Source organism: Platichthys flesus, chromosome 21 (assembly GCF_949316205.1).
Source record: "Platichthys flesus chromosome 21, fPlaFle2.1, whole genome shotgun sequence".
NCBI lineage: Eukaryota > Metazoa > Chordata > Actinopteri > Pleuronectiformes > Pleuronectidae > Platichthys > Platichthys flesus.
In genome coordinates, this window is record NC_084965.1 from 5,529,022 (window position 1) to 5,553,425 (window position 24,404).

The 24,404-nt window shown below is 44.9% G+C and overlaps 1 protein-coding gene across 1 annotated transcript in view; it reads left to right on the top strand.

Moving 5' to 3' along the window:
* Positions 1–1,376: 1,376 nt before the first annotated feature.
* LOC133932760 (collectin-12-like) overlaps positions 1,377–24,404 on the top strand; it is a 30,165-nt gene continuing 7,137 nt past the window's right edge. Inside the window, exons 1-3 of the mRNA XM_062379592.1 lie at positions 1,377–1,602; positions 2,946–2,996; positions 23,126–23,248. Of these exons, the coding sequence (XP_062235576.1) occupies positions 1,596–1,602; positions 2,946–2,996; positions 23,126–23,248 (181 nt within the window). The 5' untranslated portion in view covers positions 1,377–1,595. The remainder of the gene's footprint in view (positions 1,603–2,945; positions 2,997–23,125; positions 23,249–24,404) is intronic.

Here is a 24,404-nt window from a genome sequence, read left to right on the forward strand (position 1 = left end):
TCAGAATTGACAAAACATCGTAAAAATTACTTTAAAAGATGAACATTTTCAAACTGTATCAGAGTAATGTTATTGTGATGAATCTACGTCTTAATCTTGATGCCCTTTAGAAATGTCACATAAGTAGAAATGTCCCTGTAGCTCTCCTCCACCTCCACAAAGCTTTGAAATGATCTGTAATGAGAACCAGGTTTTCACCCGGGGACACGATTTCCATCAACCCCCAGTAACTTAATCTCATCTCCTGCTGGATCAGTGCAGCACCGCACGACGTCCCGGGCTTGTCCTGCTCCCGATCCCTGAAGTGACTCCAGGAGAGTCAGGGGGAGCAGAGGAGACATGAAGAGACCTCAGGAGACTCAGAGGGATCAGAGGGGACATGAAGGGACTTCAGGAGACTCAGGGGGAGCAGAGGAGACATGAAGTGACTCCAGGAGACTCAGAGGGAGCAAAGGGGACATGAAGGGACTCAGGAGACTCAGAGGGATCAGAGGGGACATGAAGGGACTTCAGGAGACTCAGGGGGAGCAGAGGAGACATGAAGTGACTCCAGGAGACTCAGAGGGAGCAAAGGGGACATGAAGGGACTCAGGAGACTCAGGGGGAGCAAAGGGGACAAGAAGTGACTTCAGGAGACTCAGGGGGGGCAGAGGGGACATTAAGGGACTTCAGGAGACTGAATCCAGTAACGAGGATGAACTGTCTCTGCTGACTGAGTCAAGATGCTCAGAATAGCACAGGGAGAAAGATGGGAGGGTACCAGAAGGCAAGGGTCTGAGCCTTCAAAATAAAAGTGTGGGCCTTCTACTCCACAGGGCAGAAATTACCTGAGTGGACATCAGCCCAGAGAGATACAACAGTAGGGATTATGTAACAAATGGGACAGTTAGTAAACAATAATAAAGTCACCAGGTTAAAATTGTAAAAGTTGGTAGCAGAATAACAAAGGAGGCTTTACCTTTAAGTACTGCGATGAAATACAATGAATGTAATTTAAAATGATTTATGATAATCATTTAACAATGTTCTATCTTTCATTCTAGTTTTTTATACTTACTATATTGGAGATTTGGACTATTGTTTGGAAAAAAAGCTTTAGTGAAGTGTCTGTGAGAAACTCAATCACAATTTTTACTGCAAAAATGTATTTAAACTTTAAAAGCTACTGGTTTCCCCTTGTCTTACATTATTTAAAGTGAACCATAGTCTACATTACATTATGCATAATATGCATAATATAATACATTTGCATTATATTATGCATCAAATGGGTGTTTAATTGTGAAAGGGCCACCAGAAGCTGACCGTGCCTCCCCGTGTAACTTCACAGTGGTGGAGTCAGCTCAGTTTCTCCTCCTCTCTGCAGGACGAGCCTCTCCTCATCACTCCTTTCTCCTCTGAGCCTCGGACACGGAGAACATGGGATTCTAACCTGACCACGCGACATGAAGACACATTACTAGCTTTTTTTTGTTTTATATCTCTTCTCTCATCGGCGCCTGGAACCAGTTCACACCTTCGCACTGGATGCTGAGATGCGCAGAAAGTGAAAGCTCCTCATCTCTTCTCCAGACCTCACCCAGTTATAAAACGCCATGAAAGGTTCGTGTCCTGCAGCTCACACCAACATGCGTGTTTTTATTTTTCTTAATCCACATGTTCTGACTCGATCTCGCTCTGTGCGTAATTCCCGGTGCGCGCTGCACATCTGGATGACATTACGGTGCCGCGGTGCAGATGTTGTGAAATACTTCGGAGTTTTTTTTGTTTTCCCATCTGAAGGAATTTAAAAAAGCGAGATGTTGTTTTTACAATTTAGGCTGCGTAACCGGAAATGTCCCGGTGCACGAGATGAAAAAGATAAAACACGTTAAAGTGTCAAGAAAAAAGATGCGTTCAGGGGCAAAGGGATGACTTTAATGTGGCAGGGAACATATGATGGGCAGTGAACGTCACCTGTAGAGTACGGTGGCCATGAAGTGTAAAAACACAGCAACAGATCACTAATACACTTTAGTGTCTTCTTGTCTGTTGTTGTTTTTGTTGTTGTTTTCGCTGTTGTGTTCTGTCATTTGTTGTTGTGTTTGCTGTTGTGTCTTGCTCTTATGTTCTTTGTCTTGTTGTTGTGTTATGGTGATTTGTTGTTGTTTTGTGCTTTCTAATCAGCTGTTTAGTTTCCCTGCTTTGCTTAAGTCTTTTTTTTTTCTTTTTTTTCTGTTGTGTTTTCTTATTTGTCGTTGTGCGTTGCACTTCAGGGCCCAACGTAGTAGGGCATGTGGTTTGCACACTGGTATATTTGTGTTACACTCAGCACCTGTATCATAAATAACTGAAATGTGTTTAGTTTCCAAAGAGAAATCTAAATGAAACAACAGCTCTGATTCACTTTACATCACTGACTCTACTCCATCGAACCGCCTCTGACCGCCCCCCCAACAAACACACACTCAACCCTCCCTCTCTCCCCCCTGTGTGTGTGTGTGTGTCTGTGTGTGTCCCACAGCCTCCCCCACCCCCCCACCCCCTCAGTCCAGTCCCCATCTGTTTAACATTAGCAGTGATGTTCTCTGAGCTCTGCAGCAGAGTGTAGCGGAGTGTAATTAGGGTTTACTGTCAACAACCCAGAGAAACCGCAGCCTGTGGCTTTTACAGCTCTGTGCACACACACACATGCACAAACACACACACCCAAACACACACACACACACACACAAAGAGGGGGGGGGCAGAGATGATACTCCACCATCTCCCACCTTAACCCTTGTTCCCTCATCAGAAATCATTGTGTTCAAGGTGAACCTTATAAATCTGTGTTCAGCCGCCCTGTAGAGTTTGTTTGCAGACCTGTATCCACTGCTTTAAACACAATGCACCCCCCCCCCCTCCTCCTCCAGTTGCGTGCGTTTGACCTATTTCTGTCATATGTTTCTGATTATGTCACACAGACGACTTTGCAGACGAGGAGGAAGTACAGTCTTTTGGATACAAGCGGTTCGGTGAGTGAAACCCTTTTTTTTTCCTAGCAGGAGAGAGAGAGAGAGAGAGAGAGAGAGAGAGAGAGAGAGAAAGGCCAGCACACTTGGAGCTCAAATAATAAAAACTTTTACTGCTTTGGTAAATTAAAGGTGCTAAGTGTGTGGGCTCAACTCTTTTTTCTCTCGTTACCTGGAGTCACCTCTGTGTTCAAGTCGATGAGAAACCTCAGGTCAGACCTCACCTGTCCTCGAGTTGTGCTGCGTTGAGCGTAAACGCGGCCGACAGCCTGTGAGGTCCAGCTCACCACAGGCCCGGCCACCGCTGACAGAGCTCAGCAGATCAAGAAGATTCAAAGCCCCTCGTCTCCCTCTCATCCACTTACACTGAGCCACTTAAAACGTGCTGACTCACACAGGGACCCCCCACCCCCCAAAAACATGGAATTCCTCCAACTCCAAATTGCGCTCGACTCGCCGCGTATCTGATTGTTGTGGAGCGACACATGCAAACAAGAGTTCACATGCATATTGCTGTGTGTACTCATGCGTGAAGCTGGAGGGAACTCGGGCCATCTGGAGTTTTTCGGTGAGTTTTCCCAGCAGACTTGTACGTTGAACTTGTTAGTGAACCAAACGAGAGCGGAATGATAGGGATTAAAAAGCTTAAAGGGTCAGTTCGAAGACAAACATACAGTATTCATCACTTACAGTATGCAGTGTCTATTCATGGGGATGGTTTGGACTCTATTTTCCCATTCCCACGTTTTAGCTTGGTTTTCCCTGAAAGCTGCTTTCAGACACGCACTCAACTGATATGTTCCTGTGAGAACGCACGAGTCAGTTGCAGCGGAGATTCTCTGGAGGTTTATCTTCCAGCCTCCCGAGTGAGCCACTGTAAGAATGTGAATGATGCAGAAGAAGCCAAATTGGAATGACAACGAGATTCGAGAGCTTTTGGTGATAAAAGGGCCGACGCTGGTTTTAATCTGCTGCTGATTTAAACATCAGAATTCATATGTCATGCTTCCTTTATGCTCAACTCATGTTCCTGACACTTCCTGTAGGTGTAAACATGTCGAACCTGGACAATCTCCTGCTGCGATCTTCAAATGCGAGAAACAGACATTTATAGTGATGTGTCACAATTCTGCCTCAGTTAAAATGTTATCAGCTTTTGTTTTTGTTGACTTTTGCTTCGTCGTGTATCTAAGACTCCTTAGTTAGCTTTTGTTATCCTTTACCGCTCACTTCCTGTTTTATTTTGACTCTCACTTCCTGTCTCGCCTGCTTCTAATCGTTATCTTCCTCTTGTTTCCCACTTCCTCCTGTTTCCCACTTCCTCAATCACCTGCTTCCTATTGTATCACACCTGTGTTTCCTTCACTGATAACGGTTTGTCTTTTAGTTCCAGCTGTTTCCTTTGTTTTTATTCCCACAGAGTTTATTTTTTCAAGTTTAGTTTTCTTACCTCTTCTTTGGGTTTCTTTCTTGGACGCCTTCATCTGTTTCTCCTGGAAACTTCTTTACCTTCTCTGTAAATCTGATCTGCCCTTGTGTGCATCTGCGTTCAGCTTCTCTCCTGGTTTCTGGATGCAACAATAAAACTTGTATCTCCACTTTGCTCCTTCACTGGTCATTCAATTACGTTTCCTATGCATGTATTTTGAGAGCTCGATCTTTGAGTAATCAGCCTCAAAAGTTAATAATCTGGAGATTTCCCTCCAAAGTAATATTATCAGCACATTTGGTGAAAATCCGTTCATGCAACTTGAGTTATCTTATACACACATACGAAACCAATACACTGCATCCCTGGTCAGTAGTGCAAAATGTGTTTTTATAATTAGCTTGAACTGAGCCCTTCAAATTTAGCATTTTCTACCATTGGCCCCTCTTTTCTTCTCCTCATCTTCTGCAGTGTTTTCACGTGTTTATTATTAAATCTTCCTTTTTAATGATGCACGATCCCTCCATTGCCAGTAGCTTTTTGCAGAGAAGGTGAAGTCAGTTTGTTCCACAGTTGCTGCTCTTTCAGTCCTGTTCAGCCGTGTGTGTTCTTAGTCATCTTAGTGCTTCGTGCTTTTTTGGAGGAAAATGGAGAAAAGTCCAAGAGAAAAGTGACCACAAAAGTCCAACGCTGTCCCACACAAACACATCATTATTATTCTCCTTGGAGATGGAGCTCTTGCTCCATCGCTGCTCTGTTGATCCAACGTTGATCAGGAACCCGTGTGTCTCTTTATCCAGGGTGTTGCTGCAGTATGACTCACACACACACACACACACACACACACAGGCAGTTGACAACGCTGTTTGACCCGACAACGGCGGAGCCGAATTCAAACTGTGTAAAAACAACATCTCTTTCATCCCAGTGGCCTAAGTCGAGGCATCCTGTTTGTGTTTCTCTGCGAGCGTGTGCGAGTCCCGCTCATGGATTAGATTAGAGAGCTGTTTGGGGGGGGGGGGGCGAAATCCAGTTTCACTTTTAACTTTATTCAAATGAACTCTTGACATTAGGAGAAGTTGGAAGGGAGAGCGGCTGAACTCTGAGTGTTGTTGCTGCTCTCAGGGACACGGCAGCTGTTTGAAGGGGTCGGCTCCACGGTTCTGCCCCCCCCCCCCCCCCCAGAGGCTTCATTGTGCAACCGAGCTGCGTTCTTGAAAACCATCGCAAAACCTTCACTCTCCCTCTATTAGAGCTATAATCTCAGTCCTCGGGGCGAAACAAACAGTTATTTCCTCTCTGAATATTTTTGCTTTAATCCAGTGCCTATTCTCCCCCCCAGGACAAATAGTGCAAATCTGTGTCTAGTATATAAAGTCACCGCTGAGCTCAAAGGAGGGCGACTTAACACAGAGGAACAGAGAACATGGGTCAGAAATTACACAGACAGAACCAGTGTTCTTTTATTTATCTTGGAACAATCACATTTATATGTCATTTACTTTGCTTTGCAGGGGTTTCTTTTTCCCCTAGGAAGCCTGTAGTTGTTTAACCCGATGACTAGAATGTCACTCGGAGAGCTCAACCCTCCGCCACGGCCCAACAGTCCCCTCATGAAACCACATCTAAAGTCACTAGATCCAGGTCTTTATTTGAAGATGAATACGTCTTACCTCTGACAGATCTATAGGATGTTGGTGTGGTCCTCTGCCTCCTCACATGAGATGCTACTGTCATGGCATGCTTATTTGAAATGGGCTGTTTGCCTGGCCTGTGTTGATGCTGGTTGCAGATCTCTTTCTGAAACTGTACAGACCGGCAGTAACTGAGCTGCAGTAAGTCAAGACTCAATCCCCAGAACCCAAACTCAAGAATCTGTTGTAGTGGCTGATGTCATGAACCCACTCTTTTCATGAACGTGCTGTTGTCATGATCGAAAACTTCACTTATGTTAATGAACCCCAGCCTCGGCTGCTACAGCCTGTTTATTCAAATTCAACATTACATAAACTTAACGTTCCTTTAGTTCCCTGAATTCCATCATTAGATGCACTGACCTCTGATGTCAAATGCTTTAATTAAGTTGTAATAAAATCTACCACGTTGTTCATTGAGGTTGTCTTGGGCTGTAACTCACCCTCGCCTGCGCCTGCAGCTGTTCTGTGAGGAGTGAGGTTTGAATTAAAAAGTAAAATATCTTTTTAATGCACCTTTGGGGATGTTTGTACATTCACGAGTCCGTTTTCTGAAGGTCACAAAGAGCCAGAGGGGAACACACACACGCAAACACACACACACACACACACACACACACACACACACACACACACATTTTAAACAGATTGAAATGTTTCTAATTCTGTATGTTTCACAGACGTCATTCAGAAGGCATGCATACATCTTGTTTATTTACATAAATACACACACACACTTTTTCCACTCACTTGTATACAAGTGGAAATGAAACACCACACACACACACACACACACACACACACACACACAAACAGACAGACACACACACACACACACATACACACACACACACACACACACACACACACACACACACACACACACATACTCTAGTACGGACACTGAGTGAATTCATATGGTAATCCCATCTCCCTCCCTGCCAAGTTGAAGCCGAGCCGGAATCGCTTCCACAGTGCTCAAGTATTAAACCTATTTATTTTTCTGTGGGGGGGTTGACATTAGAGGGCCATCAGAATAAAAACAAAACCTACCTGAGCTTTGGCTGAACTCCTCCAGAGCCGGTTTAATAATCGCTCACCAGCAATCAGCCGAGGCCCTCGACTCAATCAAACCATGAACCCAAGAGTCACAAAATCCCTGTAAATATAAAGGTCGAGTCAAATCTCTTTCTAAAGAAAACAAAAGTAGAGTTGGCGAGGGTCGTTGTTTGTTCCTCGACCGAACCTCCCTGGGATAGAGTGCGTACAGAGATGAATAAACAATAGAGGAATGTCCACACACTGCAGTCACATGAGTTTAATGAAAACAAGTTCGGACGAAATGTCACTAAAATAGAAATAATAAACTTTTTAAAAACGGTCGACTTCACCAAACAAATACATCAATCGCTAACAAGTGAAGGAATGAACGTCCATAAGAGAAATTTAAACTTTAAATAAAATCAAATGAGTCGTTTCTGTGAGTGGAATCACTGCCGACTCTGATCGAGTAGTGAATTACTTTATTTTATATATCACTGGTGTGGATTTGTTTGAGCAACAAGTTTTGACTAAAACCAACTGAGAGCAGCATCACCATCACTACCATCTGACATCAGATGCCTCAACATAGAGCAGCAGTTTTGCATTAGAGAGATTAGTGTGATATATGTGTTTAGTAATTTAGTGTGGCCCTGGAAGGAAGTTATGAAACTTGAAATGGCAATCGATAGGAAAGGGTTCTCACCCCTGCTGTGAAGGAGGGGAAACATAGACTAAATGAAATGTTGCATGTTGGTCTCCAGGTATGATTCCAGGTCAAGTAGATGTGATTGCTCAGTGCAGCAGGTCCTCCTGGGATCCACCCTGATCTGTGGGTGGGGGTCTCGCTCCCTCCACTGCTGTGTCTGCTGTTCCCACACATGTGGGCTTCGAGAGGCCGGGGCTCGGGAGGTTTGTGGCCAGTGTGGAACCCAGAGTGCACTAATCTATTTCCTGCATTTGTTATGGTTTCTCCAGCAAGACCTGGAACACTCCCGGAGCCAAGCACGGAGTCGGTGTGTGTGTGTGTGTGTGTGTGTGTTGTGTGTGTGTAACCAGCTGTGTCCGCACAGCCTGGGCTCGGTTCAGTCCGGTGGGTTTGGCAGAAGAACATTCCCCCGTTTTCACAAACTTCACAAGCACCTTAAGCTTTGGTCATACTGACACCTCGACCCGGCACCTCATCCATCCTGGTTAACATGACTACCCAGTGTTTGTCAGGCACTGACACGTGAAACACACACTGTCATGTGAGACTGTGGTGTGTTTGTGTGTCTGATGAGGAGTTTTATGGGCTTTGTTGTGGGTTTTCTGTCTTTTCTTCAGTCTTGTGTTGTGGCCGTCTCGAGTTCTCCCTCTCGGTGCTTTCTCAAAAATTGCGTGGTAATTTTTGTTCATTTAATACATTTGTAAAGTGCACACAAATTTCCTCCCTGTCTGCCATACCACTGTCAGAAGATTTCCTTTGGCCCTGAGACTTCACAGCATGAAAACATGTCCATGATGTTTGTGGGTGCACAGGCGTCTCTTTTACTTTTCTTTTCTGGTTTTCTCTGGTGTTTATCTAATAGTCAATCAGTTTTCATATCTAATTCGTATTCACAGTTAGTCATCGAAGCTGCTTTAATATTTAAATTTGTCATTAAATGGCTCTGCAGCTCTCCCTCAATAGCAATTCATATAATTGGCGTGAAAAAGTGAATAATTCGCAAATCAAAGCTGCTTCACAACGTTTTTCAGGATCTCCAACATTTTAAGGAACTGCTGCAAATTGTCAAAGTTTTTTCTCGAGTTTCTCATTGATGATTTTCTGGTTTGTTTATAAACAGTCGTAGCTGAGCAAGTCTTGGTTCATTCAAATGTTTGCGAGAGGATGTGTCGCCTGTTGCTTGAAATCCGCTCCATCATCTCACCCGGCTCTAAACAGCAGACAAACGACTATGAGGTGGTGAAGCTTCATCTGGAGTTGATGGAGAACAACAATGAGCCAAAAGGAGACCCTAACCCTTACTTACACTCATCATGTGTACACAGACATGATTCTAAACAAATGCTAATGTTACTCCTTACCTGCTGGAAAACTATTTGACAGCAACTTCACCTCATATTGACTTAAGCTGTTTGTTGTCTGTTCCTGCTGCAGCCGAGTGGCTAAAACTCGGCGGCAGCAGGTTTGAGGTTTGGTGCTTCACAGTGACCTCTTGTTAAATGAGCACCTGTAGACTCTCCAGACACAGACCCACTTCAATGTAAACCTGACCTGAGCATGAGGCAGGTCAGCCACCTGTTGTGGAGAGCAGACGGAGACGGTGAAGCACTTACTGGAGTCATCTGCTAAAACGAGACACGGCTGCAGTAAAACAGGGTTTTCTCTTTTTTGACTTTCAGGGGCTCGTCTGGTAAAAATCCGGGAACTCAAATTTGGCTCGTGTTTAAAGAGGAGCTGTCATATTGCCAGGTTTTCCAGCCAGGTGTAACAGATGTGGAGAGGAGGCATTCATTTCTGAATTTCCCACGGGATTAATAAAGTATCCATCTATCTATCATCTATTCTGATTTTATGGGGTTCAAAGCAATTTTAATGATAGACATTAACTTTCTCATCACATCCAAATATCTCATACCTCATTGTGCTGATTATTTGTGATTTGCCGTATCTGCTTTTACACTGAATAGAACGAAAATATTAGATGCACTTCTTCTTGCACTTTAAGCACCTATTTCAATTCAAGGCTTTTATGTTTGGCTTCTTTAAGCGTCATCCATCTTTCAGTTTTCCTCCACTTATCTGAGGTTGGTTTGCGGTGGCAGTTGAGTTTTCCAGACATCCCTCTCTCTCGAGCAGTGCTTTCCAGCTCCTCCTGGGGGATCCCGAGGCGTTCCCAGGCCAGATGAAATAAATCCTCCAGCAGGTTCTGGGTCTACCCCGGGATGTCCTCCCAGATGGAAGGCGCCCGGGCAGGATCCTGATTAGATACCGGCACAAATAGAAGCAGGAGCATGACTCCAGGCTACACCTGTGTATCCAAAGTTCTCACTATAGCTCTAAAACTTCTATAGAAAACTAATTTCTGCGGATTGTATCTCCAGGCATTTCTTTATTCACAACCCAAAAACCCACGACAGTTGGTGAGGATCATAGGGGAGATGCGCCAGGAAAGCTTCACATGAGGCTGGGATCCCTCTTCACCCCAAAAGTCCCACACCCGTCCGCCTGTCCATCTCTGGCTGCATCATCCCATCACTCGTGAACAAGACCCTGAGATAAACTGCTCCATGAGGTTCAGTCATCTCTAGTGCATCTCATGTTACGTTAAATCCAATTGTCAGGTTAGATTATTGTGTTAATTTGTCTAAACCAGTATTTTAAAAGCCACAGGGACACTGAAAAACTCGTATCACTCATGAGACATAAACTTGCACCAAAAAGACAAAGAGGAGGATTAAGTGTTTGTGTTTTCTGTGGTCGAGAGCAAGCAAACTTTACTTCCCAAGGAAACAATGGAGTTTAATGTGATTAAATAAAAGTCGGCGGTCTACAGAAACGTCTGGGTTTAAGTGTCTTATGTTCTCTGAGGAGAGTTCACCAAGGGAATCCGAAGCAGGCTGTTGAGGCCTCGGGGGTGTAAACAAAAAGACGATGTGCAGAGCAGGGCCGAGGGATTTACTCATATCTGGGGGGTTTTTTGGTGGGGGGAGAGAAACGCACGGCAAAGGGCAGACGGGAGGAGACTGAGATATCACCGAGCTGCTGGAAGAGCGGGAAGAGCGGGGGGCACAGAGCGAGACCGTATTTTATCCCAGGAGGTGGGAAGGGAGTGAGAAGGAAGCGGGAGAAGGTGGAGGAGACGCAGCCGGTCGTAAGAGACGAGCAGGGAGTAGATGGATGGGTTAGGAGGAGCATGACAGGAGTTCTTCATGAGGAGATAAGGATGTGTGTGTGCGTGAGTGTGTGTGTGTGTGGTGGTCGTAGATTAATGAGGAGGGAGTTGCACCAGTATGAGATCCAGCTGGAAGTGTTTATCCGAAACACAAACTACACACCTCGTGACATAAGAGCGCACACACTTGCATATACACAGTCAGAAAAATCATTAGTCTAGTGCTGCAGCCATTCCTCTCAGACTCTCAGACTCTCAGACTCTCAGACTCTCAGACTCTCAGACTCTCAGACTCTCAGACTGGCGCCTTATCGCTGATATAATTCAGTGCTTTCAACCTGGAATCCGAACGATCTGTGCGAGTGTAAGGAAACGCAGCCAACACGGGAAATGGCAGCAGATCACACAGGAATTTAATTCACAATGTCATTTTTCCTTTTCCTTGCCTTTCCATCACAGGGCGAGAGCAGCGTTGATGGAAATCAAACTTCCACACACACACACACACACACACACACACACACACACACGTACTCAAGTGCAACTTTGAGGTGATTTTACTCCACTTCATACTTAAGTTCACAATATCTTTGGAGAGCTAAAGCAGATTTTAAAAAGAATTTCGCATCGATTAATCAGAGTGGATGGATGGTGTGATGGATATTTTAATGATCCAGGGGTAAATTTGTTTAATGCTCCTTTGTGAGACGTCTATGCTTCCATAGAGATGAGACTGGCGAGAGTTTTCACATCACAGAGAAACTTGTGTTGGGCGTTGACAGGATAGAACTATATCTGGCCGATATTGAGTCTTTTATCACGACTAAATCATGAAGTAAAGTTGGATGTATCAACGTTTTCAGAAGGTTCTGACTCCTAGTTGTAAATCGTACTTGTTGACGTGAACACAATTAACAACTCTGGATATGACGTGAATGTGGCAGTAAACTGCTTCTCACTCGTTAATCTCCCAAACGCAGAGCCCCCCCCCCCCCCCCCCGCCCCCCCATTTGTTGCACAGATTTTTCTGGTAGTACACAAATTACGTCGCTTGAGCAATTTTTATCCTTTTTAAACCCAACATAACAACTCCCAGGGCCACAAAGGAGTTTACACAACTCCTGTCACAGGCAGAGCAGCTCTCAAGGCTCAAGGTAATCTACTCTGACGTGTTGGAAGTGCAATCATCTTTCACCACTGAGCAGCAGGTAGAAGAACTCCAGCAAGATAAATGGATTCAACATCACGCAGGACCCCCCCCCTGGTCCATTACACTTTTGCTTGGCAGAGAACAAAACGACGGTAACGCAACTGGAAGGAGCCGCCGTCGATCGGTGATGTCTCTGCCAGAACACATGTGCTGGTAGTTAGCTGCTACTTTCAATCTGGCCTGTGGTCGTCAGAGTGTCAGTGATTGTTCTGACTCACCTTTTAAAAGAGGGAAGAAAGGCAGCGAACCCCCCCCCCCCTCGTCTCCCTCCGAGCTCTCGTACACTGTAATAACCTCGGTGTCCTTGACGTGACCCACATGCAGATGTCAGGAGAGGGTTCAGCACCTCCTCCTTTTAACAGCCTATCAGGGAGGACCTTCAACCGTTGGGGGGTCTGACGCATCGGTTTAATAATTAAATAAAAGAAAAGCCGAGTGGACAGAAGACGATCCAGGACACCTGCGTTCTTTCAGCGTCTCCCGTGAAAAATGCACGTTTGATTTTTTCTTGGCGAGCTGCAGCTCTTTGTTCCTGCTCGTGCGCTCCCTCCAGCGTGTGCATGTGTGTGCTCAGCCCCTGGAATAACACACAGCGTCGCACTTTTGCAATGCAAACTTTCATAGATGTGTGAGTCTCCTGTGTGCACAAACACTAAAAGTGTCTCCAGCCCCATCCGGCAGCGGAACTCACAGGCGCACTTTAACAATGAATTTGGGGATTTTCTTAATTCCTCCTCTCTTGCTCGACGTTCTAAAAGCCAGTAAATGTGTTCCTCACAGTCCGAGATGTTAATGAGAGGGAGGGAGAGAGAGAAAAAAACAGACTGTGTGGTTTGCCAAGATCAACCTCCAGCTTCCTGGTGAGCAGAAGGGAGTTGAAGTGTGGAGGAATAGTGTCGGGCTCCAGAACGCTGTCAGATGCTTAATGACTATCACATTTTCCATGTGTAGCTCGAACTGCAGACATTCGCTCCATTCACCTTGCACTATGTTTACTGCACATGCACATGGTCCTTTTGAATATTGATAAAGGGATATATTGTACATGAATTTTGGGGGTGGGGGGGTTCATTAGGAGAACAAAGAGACTGTGTAATGGGCGACTGGTATCTTTGTGTTGTATATGGATTGAACGCAATATTCTTGAGACAGATTAATACAATAATTAATCACTGGGGAACCGAAAACTGGGTCGAACCGTGAGAACAAGTTTTTATTTGTAAAATACTACTGTTGATAGACTTTTAATGAAAAATGGAATAATGTGTCACAGTTTCATTGTTTGAAATGGACAGATCTCTTTTAATACCTAAAGGAAGTATATTTGATCCTCTAGTTGACTTTTCAGTTTAATCCCTGTCCCATCCGTTGACATGATGCAACCTCAAGGAGCTTTGGCATCCCTCTTGTGGATCTGTCACGTCAGTAGTTCTTCAGAGAGGAGTTTTCTCTCCAGCTCCTCCTTTTTTAAATGAATCAGAACAAACGGTTGTGTGCAGTAATTTAAAGTCGTCTGTGGTGGATGCTGTTGATTGGCACCTTCAGTGTATTTGCCGCGGCTGCTCCGTGGCAGCAGAGCGTCGCCACCCTCACGTCTGGAGCGTGTGTGTCTGAACAGGATCTGGCAGAAGCAACGTCCTCCTCTTCCTGACCGGGATGGTTTGTTGTCATTCTGGCCGACGTGCCACGCCTGCGCATCCGACCGCAGATGCGGCGGGCCACCCAGAAGGAACTCCAACACCCATGATGCTGCAGGCAACAGCAGGCATTTCCATTGTTGCCACCTCGGAGAGCATTGGTCTTCCAACCTGCGCCACGTTGGATCCTGTCTTGTTGACTTTGGAGGTTTCTTAGCATTTGGGGGGGAAGAGTGAATCATTTTGAAACCCAACATTCTGCTTGTGGTTTGCCGTCACTATTAAATATGAATTATTGTGCTGAGCAAGGAGCACGAGTGATTAGGATTTCTTTGTTTCCATTTGTGAAGTTTTCCACTTTGTGCATGATGTTCCTTCTGAACCGCACTGATGCCGTGTGTGAGTTCACCTTTATATAACCTGGTTAAACCTTGTCCTGTGAAATAGTTTAAAAACATACTCACGGAATAGATTATATAACCGTAACACACACATTGAATTTACACAATACATTTTAAATTGCATGATGTGTAACTTAATTCATTTGAAACTTCCTTATGGTTGTTTAACCACCTGTCAACACACACGCCGCAGTCCTATTCATATGTTACAGCCCTCCACCGTCTCAAAGCCACTGATAAATGATAGAGCGTCTTCATTACAAGCAAGCCTGAAATCACAGAGCGGCTCCCGCCATCGTGACCATAATGTTATACCAACGTTGCCCACAAGCGACACCAGCGGTAAAAACCATGAGCTTGAACAGAAGGATCCTGAGTGGTTCTGTCGGAGAGGAAACATGCCTCCGTCTCCGGGTTTTCAAAGAGCACGAGATGTGAAGACCAGTGCTGTGTCCACATGGCAGCGTTAGTGGTGGATGTGGCCAAACTGGTGATGAGTTTGGCTGATGTGGGCCACGCTCGTTTTAAAAGAAACGCTCCCACAGAGGTTTTCCCCACCAGCTTCCTGTTAAATATCCCAATACTCTGCACCGCTGTTTTACGGCTTCAAGGTTTTCTCTGGCAGCGCCTCAGCAGGACAGGAAGCGTAGTTCACTACATTTACATTTCAGACGCTGTTTCAGTCGGACATGAAGTGCGACAGACTTAAAATTCAACCCCAACATTTCAGCAACTGATGAATAAACGAGAAATGACGTTTTCGTTCCTTTTTACCTTTAGATTTTGTTAAATCAAAACAGACTTTTACACTTTCCTGTTTGCCCGGGGATTTGTAATGTGTGTTCATGTATAAATGTACGACTGCACTGGTTTAACTGGATCCTCATGGTTCCTGTAGGAGGTTGCATGTGGAGATGTTTTATGCTTTTATGGGAGACTGGAGTATTATTCTGCTGACGAACATCCGTCTCTGACTCAAGCACAGGTCTGATATTGAGTCTTGTTGGTAATTAGGTCACATCAAAGGTGACAGGTGACACGACTGGTCCAGAACAGAATCTGGACTTCTGACCCGAGACCATCAGGCCCCAGAGAAACCATCTTTGAGAAAGTTCGATTTTTTGGCTTGCTCCATGTCCCTTCCACAATCACGGAGTAGATGGGATCGAGACTTTGCGGGAGCTGACATGTCGTCCATCTTTATATACATGTACAGTCTGTGAGTATTATGCATTTTTGGAATTGGCTTACATGTACTACTGTGGTGGTTGCAGCTGGATTTTAGATATGTCCTCGTCATCAAAGATCATTTGAACATTCAGTGTTTCTCTGTGTCTCTGAGGTCCAACAAAGAGTTCAAGTATTTGTGAAAAGTCACAGACCAAAGTAGATTTTGAAAACTGGAGGAATACATGTGCGGTGCAACATCTTCTTATTTCCCATGAAAATATCCAATAGCACCAATAAAAGGCTCCTGGCAGAGTCTGAAAAGTTCGTTTCTCAAACACCATCTTTGTGGTTTATTATCCCAGCTGCTCATCAGAGGGGAAAATGTCACGTTATTTATTTAATCTCTGGTTTTCTCCAATTGGTGACATTTTACTCTGTTTGTTTTTCTATGAAGTGCTCGCCAGCGCCCAGTCGTCTCTGAGGGTCTTTGTAGTGGTTTGCACATTTTGACTGGCACCTGACGCAGCCGGCGGGAAATCTGAGCCCGGGGGAGTCGACATCGATCAGATGAGGTTTCAGAAACTCAGATCCAGGTCTCTGCAGCTGAGCCTCTGTGGGAAAGCCCCCGAGTCCTCATGCACGTTTTCCTTCGAGTGCATTTTTGATCCTGGAAGGAGAATAAGCTGTGTAGACGTATTTTTGAAGTGCTTCTCTTTGTGATCGTCTTTTTTTAACGGTCGGAGGGAAGCTGAGTTGTGAGAGACTTTTACTTTTGTTTTTCTTGTCCTGCGTTCTCACTTTGAACTCACTTGTGATGGTGGTGTGGTTGAGGGGAGGCAGGCTATCGAATTCAGGATGTTAATGTGATGGTCATCAACCTGTGGGCCACACACACACACACACAAAAACACACACTAAAGAGCAGCAGCATTGTGGGTGCTCAGACTCTGATGTTTTGCTTGGTAACTAAAACCCAAGTCACTCCATGAGGCCCCAAATCCCTGAGCTGAGTAAGTCCTTTCTCGCTCTCCACTCCATTGTTGATGCACTGTAGTTTTTTTGGAAAGGCGACCTGTTTTTGTAACTGCAGCGACCGCTGAGTCTGAGCAGAGTCAAGTGGGGGCCTCTGGGCTGCTGTGGGGGGGGGGGGGCTGCGGGGCCGGAGACTCTTTGGAGGCCGCCGCTGCCTGAGTGCCCGTCTGACCACAGCTCATCTGAAAAGGATCTATGTTTATCTCTCTTTACTATCAGCTGAGACATCATGCATCCCGTGTGGCCCGGGGCATAGCATGGAGGAGACAGGTTTTTTTTTCATGAGCTGTGGTCAGTTCTGCGTCCAGCCCCCAGGGGGCGTTTGAGAAGTTATAACAAGCAGAACCCTGCTTGTCAGGGAGAGGGTTACGCAAACTGAATCACGTTTGGGTCTGGTTCGGACCCAAACGTGAGCTTAATGCCTTTTCGGGACAATATCTGAAGGAGCCTAAAGCCAAAATAGAACCACATCTTTTTTAATATGTGCCTGATGTAACTCTATAAACCTGTCTGTAGATCAGAGACCTGACAGGCGCATTACATCTTTATGTGGGTCTCTCCCCCACAGTGAGGTGGCAGACAGCTGGGGCCTCGGGGAGCTGCTGGATACGGTAATCCCAGTTGCCTCATGATTTGACAATGTCTTTTTTGGATGTGATACAAAGCACAGTCAGTGATATCCTCTCGTATAGGGACAGCTTTTTTCTCTTTCCCATTTTTTTTTAACGTGGCTGATCTGGCCCGGGTCACAGTCCCTGAGAGGTTCTTGGCTCGCCGCGGACGAATACAACAGGCGGCGGTAGTTTTGAGAGTTCATCCATCACTTTACATCCTCTCTCCTCTGAGGTCTTTAAATCATTCCATCTATTTTTGAACATTTGTGTCATTATTTCCAAATCCATCCTCCGTTTGGACCCTGTCTTCACTCCTCCTTCATTCACACGCAGCCACGAGCATCACGCCCGCCTGTCTCTTGTGATGAGGCGCATGGTTTGCATCACAGGTAATAAAAGAACTGGAGCCTGAATCAGGCCACACATGGAGCCAGGAGGACGGTGTCGGTTTCCTGCAGGGCCCCAGAGTCATCCCGTGAACTCAGAACCCTTTTGGCCCTAATTCTGCACTTCCTCTCAGGCAGGTAGGGGCTCAAGGAGAGCGCAGGGGGTTTGTTGTCGGACGGGAAATATTGTCCGATGCTGTTAAACAGTCAATCGTTGGACATCCACCATGTAGGAGAGCTTCTTGTGTTTCTTTAGGAGAAAACGTGGACCCTGAGGTACCGTTACAAGAGCTGCAAATTCAGCTACAAACAAAGTTTAGAAGGGAATCACCAATGATGTAAATTAAACCCCCTCCTTTAATGCATTAAAAATCCTATAGAGATATTTCACTTTATATTTATTAAAGCTGCTGCAATAAGTCACTGGAAGTCACTGATTTATGTCCACAAACAGTGGAACTCATGGGCCGGTGCACTCGCTGCTGCACATGAAACAGTGCAGGCCACCTCATGGTGCCACTGAGGAAAGCTGAGCGGTGCATGAGTCATTCACTGCCGGGCCTTCGTCTCCCTCCTGACTGAGAAACATCTTGGCTTAGATCCTGTTGTGTGTCAGGGATCATGTAAAACCTCTTTGTTTTGAGTAATGAGGGACAGATGGCACTGACGATGAGGAGAAACAATGAGAATCAACCAGCTGTCAGTGTCATAAAGGACTGTTGGTTGATGTGCTGCCCCAAGTGGTCAAACACTTTGATGCACTTTCTTGAGGCACAAATATTTGCTTTATAAAACTTTAGTAGTTACTTTTCTGATTTTACATATTTTACATTTTCTCTATCTAATATATCATTCTTATCGGAACTAGGAAACACTACGACATCTTTGCAACTATTATTATCTGGAGTCAAATATTGTTGGTGTCAACTTAAGTTTTTCTAAGTTTTCCTTTCATGGTTTCTCCCCAATTTCTTTTATCTTTCCTCTCATTCTTCTTTCTTACATCACGTCTTTCTACTTTCAGTTTTTCTGTCCCTTCACTTTTTCTCCTCTTAAAACATTGAGAGTTTTCCATTTCTAATCAGAAGTTGTGATTAATGAAGACAGAAACGTCCCTTTCCTTCTCACCGGTGACAAATAACAGTTCAAAACCTTTAACTGTTGTAACAGAGAATATTCCCTTAGTGATTTGACCATTTAAGTGTTCACTGACGTCGTCCACCCCTGCAGTTCGTCATGAACTCTTCTCCCTGTCGTTGGTGCCAGGTATAATTCTCTGATTGCCCTCCTGGAGTAGATCCGCTCTCTGGTTCCCGGAAAAAGTTTGAGCGTGTGTTCGGCAAAGCGAGGAACCAAATCGCAGCTTGTGTGACCTCAGCTCACAGCTTTGTGTTCTCATCCGTTACTATAGCATCGTCTCTGCTATTTACAGTAAATAAACATGATGTTATAACGAGTGAGGCCCCATGTAACTGCTGCGCTCTGCTGTGGCCTCATCTCGGTTATTTTGGCTTTTCGGGGGCAAGCGAAGCGGCCATGTTGATCTTATGTTTCAGGTAATGAGGCTCAGGAAACGCTCAGACTAGGAGACACTTCATCATCCCCCAAAATGGATGCTGTCTGGCTGTAATTGAAATATTACAGATCTCGGAGGAACAATGGTTGTCTTTGTCGCGCCTAAATACAAGATGACAAACGGGAATCCAGTCTCATGGGTGTGTAGCTCTTGTTTCGGAGAGAGCCTTTGTGTCAGCGGCTTTGTTTTTGTTTTGCCATGAGCGGCGAAAAGTGTTGTTGTCAGCCTGCGGTCTGAGCACGCTGGATGATTGTTGTTTTTGTGGTTGCGGTCGGGAAGATCCAATTGCGTCTGACTGCGCAGGCGAAGGGGAAAGATGACGACTCGGTGTCCAACTTTATTGATAAGCCGCCAAGTTAAAGGAAACCAAGTCTGTCTGATGTTAAACCGTGAACAAGGAGGTTGGTGTTCACTTATGTTTTTCCACAAGTTCTCATCTTGCTGATTTTTTTAAAATCTATTGAGAATTTGTCCCCCAGATATAATTTTTTTTCACCATATCTCCAGCCCCAATCGTAGCCAAACTTCATGTGCCACAAACCTCAAGATATCTTATCCATGTGTTGGGATTTGTGCATCTGGGCTCCGTTAGTGTGTCAGATATTTGAGAATGTGCGAAAGACGACATTTGTCCCGACTGTCTGGCCATTCGTCATCTCAACAGGAGGTGACTCTGTGTCAGGTCCCAGATGTCTCTGAGTTACAGAATAATGATGTTTGGTCTTCCAGTCGTATGTAACTGGGGATCAAAACCTAATAGATGCTATTCGTCTTCATTAAATACTTACGTACTTGCAATTCACGCAAAAGTGAGTTTTAGGTTATAAGCATTTGTTTTTTGAAACCCGAACTGTATCAAATTTAGCTTGAAATAACTTATAAGGACAGGAATTTTGCAATGCGAGCTGTGATTCAATTCGGGGGCTGCATCCTTTTAGTGGACGCTTGTTACATTAGCTGTTTGGTTTAGTTGAAGCCTGATAACAGATTGCCACAGAAGCGGGAATCCTGGGATTGGTTTGGCCGGGAAGGATCCACCCGTTGGGGCCTTCATCTCTTGTGGGCGAAGAGGTACCAAACCAGTTCTGCAGCTCTGATGCAATCAGTCTTTAAATGCAGCCTCTGGAGTTAGCAGCCCCCTGAATTGAGACACAGCTGTTCTTAACAAAAGTTATATATCCCAGTAAGTGATGTTAGTAATAAAAGGTTATTGCACATAGCTGGCTTTTTCCTATATTGCGTCAACTTGCTGTCATGCTACTCAGGTATAGCCATAAACCAATATCGTCCCCCATGCTGACGATGTACTTGTATATTTAAAAGAAGTACAAGAATGTTTAAGAGGAAACAGATGGTTTCCACAAATTTAAATAAAAACACCAACGTTATCCTAAAGCCTCCCCCTCGGCAGTTCAATGCAGCATTTGTATCCTTTCCTTATTTGTCTTGCTCAACCAGGAAGTAACCCGCTGGGAAATGAGCCGCAATCGGGTCGCGACCCCTGATCGAGCGCTGGCCCGTCCACTGCTGTGTCGCACTCGGGGCTCGAAAGGATTACAGCTGCTCCATCTGAAGTCCGCTCTGAGCTGCTGAACCCAAACCTCCCCTTGTTGTTGTTGTGTTGTCAGCCATGCGTGTTGTGTTATGCCAGGTGTCTTCCATATTTGACAGCCAACTCCCGAAACTCTCCACTTATCCACGGAGCATCCGAGGAATCATCACTCACGAGTGCAGTGAGATGGAAAAGCCGTTTTCCCTGTGTAATAGTTTATACCCTTATGAAGTGTTTTGGTATCATTTCAGCGCAGCAGATTTGTAAACACTGTCAGAGTGTTTGGGTTGGAACAGTAACTTTGGGCAGCAGCTCTGTGATTACTGTGAACTGATGAACTGATATGCTTCCTCTATTGTGGAAGCCAGAGCTGACACTCCAAACATGTCAGGAGTTATGAATGATTCAATGCAATATTGGTCGTGGCCGTATTCCCAATGTGCACTTCCACGCTTACAGTTAAACCGGTGGTGAGGGAAGACTTCGGTAACTCCTGGTATCTCAAACACAGCTGTGGTTACCGCTCTGTGCAACTTGTTCCACAGCCAGGGCTGGAAGTGCTCTCTCAAAGGCTAATGTCCTTCAGGCATGAACACTTGTTAATACATTTTAAGGAGCCCACAGAGACGCTTTACGTGATTTGGACGTAAGCACCACCATGTTCCGGGGCTCTCAAAGCTGAGGTCACTCTCAGGTGTGTGTGGTCGAACAGAAAACAGCTAGAACAACATTGCGAGTGCGTTTCGCTCATTTCTTTTGACTCTTATCGTGCCGGACCACTCTCTCTCTGTCTTCTCTCCTTTTCAAACTTCTCCTCCCACATAATGAACTCTTGTGCTTTCAAGATGTGGAGAATTTGGCAAGAAAACAACAGAAGTCACAAAGATTTGATCTTGGTTTACGCGCATATTTCATACTTTCAAACAGTTCGACGGAATTTATGGATGTCGAGATAAGATTTATTTACAGATTTTTCACTGCAGCTTTAGGCTGAAGCAGCAAAGTAGGTCTGTTATTTGGCAGTTGTGTAATTTGGGTTGGCAAAGAGCTGAAACTGTGGAACGCGTTAAAGCCCAGTTTAAAGCTGCCATGATCAGTTTTTGCAAGTATGGGTCAAATAACTATATGTAATAAGAAAGGGGTCATTTGTTCAGATTCTCATGGCTCTCATAAGTGCTTCTTATCCAACCGCAACAAAGAAACTCTGATAAAATCCCTGAATGCTCCCAAATCATCGGTAAACAACAAACTGTGAAACATTTAGTTGTTGAAGATAGAAAAAAAAGAGAGACACATGCAGTGTAAAGAATCCAGCCAACATGACTGAACCCGACTTGAACCCTAGTATCATTTTTACAAAAAACTTCAGAACCCGGTCCCGTTGGGTCACGATGGGACCAGGCTTGGGTCAAGTATCCACACTTTAATGTGAAAGTCATGCTCAGTGATTAGTGGTACTGTAGCGCTGATTCTGACATTATTTTGGCTTCTTTGTGCAGCAGTGACTCACTAATCAGAAAACATATACGTAAATATCTTTTTTTATTTCCAAATGAGGTTATTTTCTTTCTGCAGGACCTCCCGCGCTCTTTACGGTAAATCTTGTGTTCCCCCAGTTTGCCAGGAGGCTGAGAGAACTCCCTTCCAGCTGCACTTGGTGTTTAACTTTTTACTAATCACCGATGTCTTCACATCACCGAAGTCGAGTTGTTAACTTTGGCTTTTAAACCCCCAACGAGGAGCCAGTGAACACTGCCTTTTTAATTTGTGTGAAGAATTACCTCATCATCTAAAACGCGCTCGGAGCTGCATGTGTGGTGAAGTCTCTCTGGTGGCGTTCATCTAAATCTGGATCTGTGGTAGAGGTATTAACTCTTTATAGTATTACTATTCCTTTATATTGAGGAATGTGGAGTGAATTTCCTTCCAGCTTAATGAAAACCAGAACACCCCCCCCACACACACACACTTATACAACCTTTCCACGCACGCACACTTCCTGAATTGGGAATGAAACCCAGCTGTATGACTGTCAACGCCGCGGATCTCGCCAGTCATCTGTCATGAAGGATCTCGTCGGAAAGAAATATTCCACCAGTGTCCCCGTCAGGCCTTTTGAGTTTGACGCCATTTTCCTGACACGGCAAGAATAATGAGAAAAGTGCCGACGTGCAGAGACGCTGCTCTTTCTGTGGCACAAAAGTTTAAGTCGCTCTGGTTCAACACTCGCCGGGAGAGGAATCTCTGTGGCGGCTTGTTGAGTGAAGACTGAGTTCAGGAAAACAAGCACGTCGCTGAGTGTAAACAAGTCGGTGGTAGGGGGGTTGTTTACGTGTCCCCTGCCCCTTCACCAGCAGGGCCCCCGAGGGAACTGCTGGACTCTTTAATGGAGGCTCCACGGCTATTTGTCCAGATGTGGGACTCTGCCCACACATGTCCTTTTGAGACCTTTACAAAAGAAAACAGCGAAATATGTTGAATCATGTCTTTTTTCATTGTTTTTACACAGGCATCCAGGAGGGCACCCAGTGCACCAAGTGTAAGAATGAATGGGCGCTGAAGACCTCCATCGCTCTGCTCTATGTGCTGTGTACCCTCCTCACCATCGCTGTTGCTGCGCTGGGATATAAAGGTAAATACACACTTCCACTGGTCACAAAAACCGTTGCAGACAAGCATTAAACATCCCAGTGATGCAGATTGTATTGTATATACTGTCCACATGATTCAGTTACAGAGATCTAACAAATATTCATATGATTTGGTTTCCTCTTCTTCATGCTGCCAGGAGAGAAACAGTGAGTACAGTGAGTCTTTGTCTGTGAACCATGAGATCAATGTTCTCAGGTGATGTTACTTTGTCATCATTTACACTTTATATCAGAAATGGAGTCACTGGTCGATTCAGATGAAGAAACTGCTTGTTTCCCCGTTTCTAGTCTTTCTATCTTCATATTTACCGATCTTCTCACATTAAACTCCCCAGCATATTTTCTTTCCATGCAAATACAGTAGTTTCGGTTTCATTGATCCTGATTTTGAGACATTCGTTTTTATTATTTGTACTGCAGCTTTAATACAAAAGATGTGAATGGAAGTTATTGGTTTCAAAGTTTGAAGAATTCCTCTTTTCTCATGTGCTCACTGTCAACAGCTTTTTTAGGGACTATTTGCTCTGGAAAAGTGGAAAGTAAAAGTCCAATGAAAATTGTTCATAGTAGCTGGGATTCTTCAAGACAGTGTCTTATTAAATGTACTTTTCAACACAATCCCATCTTTTTATTGAAGTGGAGACCGAAACTATTTACATGACTCCATAGCACCAGAGGTTACTTTATAATATGGATTCAGAGAACCTTTACGTTTCCACCCCCTCTGTCTCCACCTCACAAGCTTGTCTCTGTTTATTTTACCAACACCCCCAAAGCTCACACCGGCCCGGGGAAGGTCTTCAGTCTTTGTGGAACTGAACTTCCTGGTCGGCTTTTTCTCCTTTTTTTTCCAGGGTCGTCTTTCGGGGAATTGAACTCTGAATGTCCGTGCCATAATTGTGCTAAACATTCCCACATGTGACCGATGTTTTGTTTTCTCGTCCCCTTCCTTTCAATTTAGGGAAAAGGCACGGAGCTAGCATGTTCGAGGGGTTATCTGTGTGTCTTGAGTACATTAACAATGATGTCCCCTCAGTCCCCGAGCTCGACTCGGTCCTACTTGTTCCGAGCCCTAATTGATCCCAGATGAGCGCTGACTGAACTCCATGCGATTTCACTGAAATTGGGTTTTTACTG